General features: G+C 41.7%; 1 protein-coding gene across 1 annotated transcript in view; it reads left to right on the top strand.

The window, feature by feature from the left end:
- The window catches only part of LOC104705071 (histone acetyltransferase HAC1-like), a 10,519-nt gene that overhangs the window by 4,088 nt on the left and 4,420 nt on the right, over positions 1 to 2,011 (top strand). Inside the window, exons 8-11 of the mRNA XM_010421063.2 lie at positions 6 to 510; positions 562 to 647; positions 796 to 1,423; positions 1,651 to 1,947. Coding sequence (XP_010419365.1) covers positions 6 to 510; positions 562 to 647; positions 796 to 1,423; positions 1,651 to 1,947 — 1,516 coding nt within the window. The remainder of the gene's footprint in view (positions 1 to 5; positions 511 to 561; positions 648 to 795; positions 1,424 to 1,650; positions 1,948 to 2,011) is intronic.

Below are 2,011 nucleotides of genomic sequence, written 5' to 3'. Positions count from 1 at the left end.
ACAAGTCAGAGTGATATGAGCACATCAGTTCCTCAAAATAGCCAACAGATACAGCAAATGTTGCATCCGCAGAGTATGGCTTCAGACTCTATTAACGGTTTTAGCAACCTCTCTGTTGGAGTGAAATCAGAATCTGGGCTGCGTGGTCAGTGGCAATCTCAGTCACAGGAACAGACGCAAATGTCTAATAGTATGTTAAACGAACGGCACATTCAGGAGGACTTTCGTCAAAGAATGTCAGGAACGGATGAAGCTCAGCCCAATAATATGTCTGGAGGGTCGATTATAGGTCAAAACCATATCTCCACTACATCAGAATCCCCTAATCCCCAAAATCCCACTGGTACCACTTGTAGATATGGAAACGGAAACCAAGATCCGAGATTCAGAAATCAACAGAAATGGCTACTGTTTTTACGCCATGCTCGCAACTGCAAAGCGCCTGAAGGGAAGTGTCCTGATCGGAATTGTGTTACGGTTCAGAAGCTCTGGAAACNTTGTTTGTCTCCCGTTTTGGTATGGATTTAAGCTGTATTCTGTTTCTATCTTTGATTTTTGCAGTGGGTCCAATGTGATAAATGTGAGGCCTGGCAACATCAGATATGTGCTTTATTTAATGGGAGAAGGAATGACGGAGGGCAGGCTGAGTATACCTGTCCATATTGCTTTATAGCAGAAGTGGAGCAAAGTAAGAGGAAGCCTTTACCTCAGAGTGCTGTTCTTGGAGCTAAAGACCTACCGCGAACAATTCTCAGTGACCATATAGAGCAGCGGTTGTTTAAGAGGCTGAAGCAGGAAAGAACAGANTTTAAAAAATGAAACTGATGCAGCCAGGCCAGTGAATGGAGGTGAAATATCAAATGATGCAGTGCAGACCTCTGCTGGAACAATATCATGTGCTTCGCCTGGTGCTGATATTTCAGATCATTTGCAACCTTCATTAAAACGGTTGAAAGTGGAGCAGTCTTCTCAACATGTGGACGTTGAGACAGAAAGTTGTAAAAGCTCAGTTGTTTCCGTAACAGAAGCACAATCATCTCAGTATGTTGAAAGGAAAGATCATAGGCACAGTGATGTACGTGCATCTTCAAAGTATTTTGAAGTGAAAGCTGAGGTTTCTGAAGTTTCTGCGCAGACACGAACCAGTTTCAAAGAGGAGAAAATTGGAATTACTGAAAATATTGCCAAGCAAAGGCCTGTCAGTGAACCTGTTAAACATGATTTGTCTGATGCCTCACCTCGGCTAGAGAATACGAAAATGGAGAAAGAACCTGAGCTACTTAAGAAAGAAAATCTTCCAGAGCCTACTGAACATACAACAAAATCTGGAAAACCAGAGATAAAGGGTGTTTCGTTAACTGAATTGTTCACTCCTGAACAAGTCAGGGAACATATTCGTGGTCTCCGTCAGTGGGTTGGCCAGGTTTGTGATTTTCTTAACTTATGATGTTTACATAATACACAATAACATGAGTACCTGGTAGTAATCTCTTAATTTGCGGCTTCTGTGTTTAGTTTACCCTTCTTATAGGTACTAGATGATTCATCTGTAGTTTGAGGCTTGATTGAGCTATTCTGTTAAACACTTGTCCATATTTATCTGAATAGATATTTGATTAATGATGGCTGTTGTCTATCATGTGCTTGCAGAGTAAAGCCAAAGCAGAAAAAAACCAGGCAATGGAGCATTCAATGAGTGAGAATTCCTGCCAACTATGTGCAGTGGAGAAGCTTACCTTTGAGCCACCACCTATCTATTGTACCCCTTGTGGTGCCCGCATCAAGAGAAATGCTATGTATTACACTGTAGGAGCTGGTGACACTCGTCATTACTTTTGTATTCCATGTTATAATGAATCCCGTGGGGATACTATACTTGCTGAAGGGACGCCTATACCTAAGGCAAGACTCGAGAAAAAGAAAAATGATGAAGAGACTGAAGAATGGGTACAAAACTATCCACTCTGTAGGCTTGTTTTGTGTTTGTCTCCCGTTTTGGTATGGATTTAAG

Source organism: Camelina sativa, chromosome 7 (assembly GCF_000633955.1).
Source record: "Camelina sativa cultivar DH55 chromosome 7, Cs, whole genome shotgun sequence".
In the NCBI taxonomy this organism is placed as follows: Eukaryota; Viridiplantae; Streptophyta; class Magnoliopsida; order Brassicales; family Brassicaceae; genus Camelina; species Camelina sativa.
Note: the sequence above shows the minus strand (reverse complement) of the source record. Positions and strands in the feature narration are given on the sequence as shown.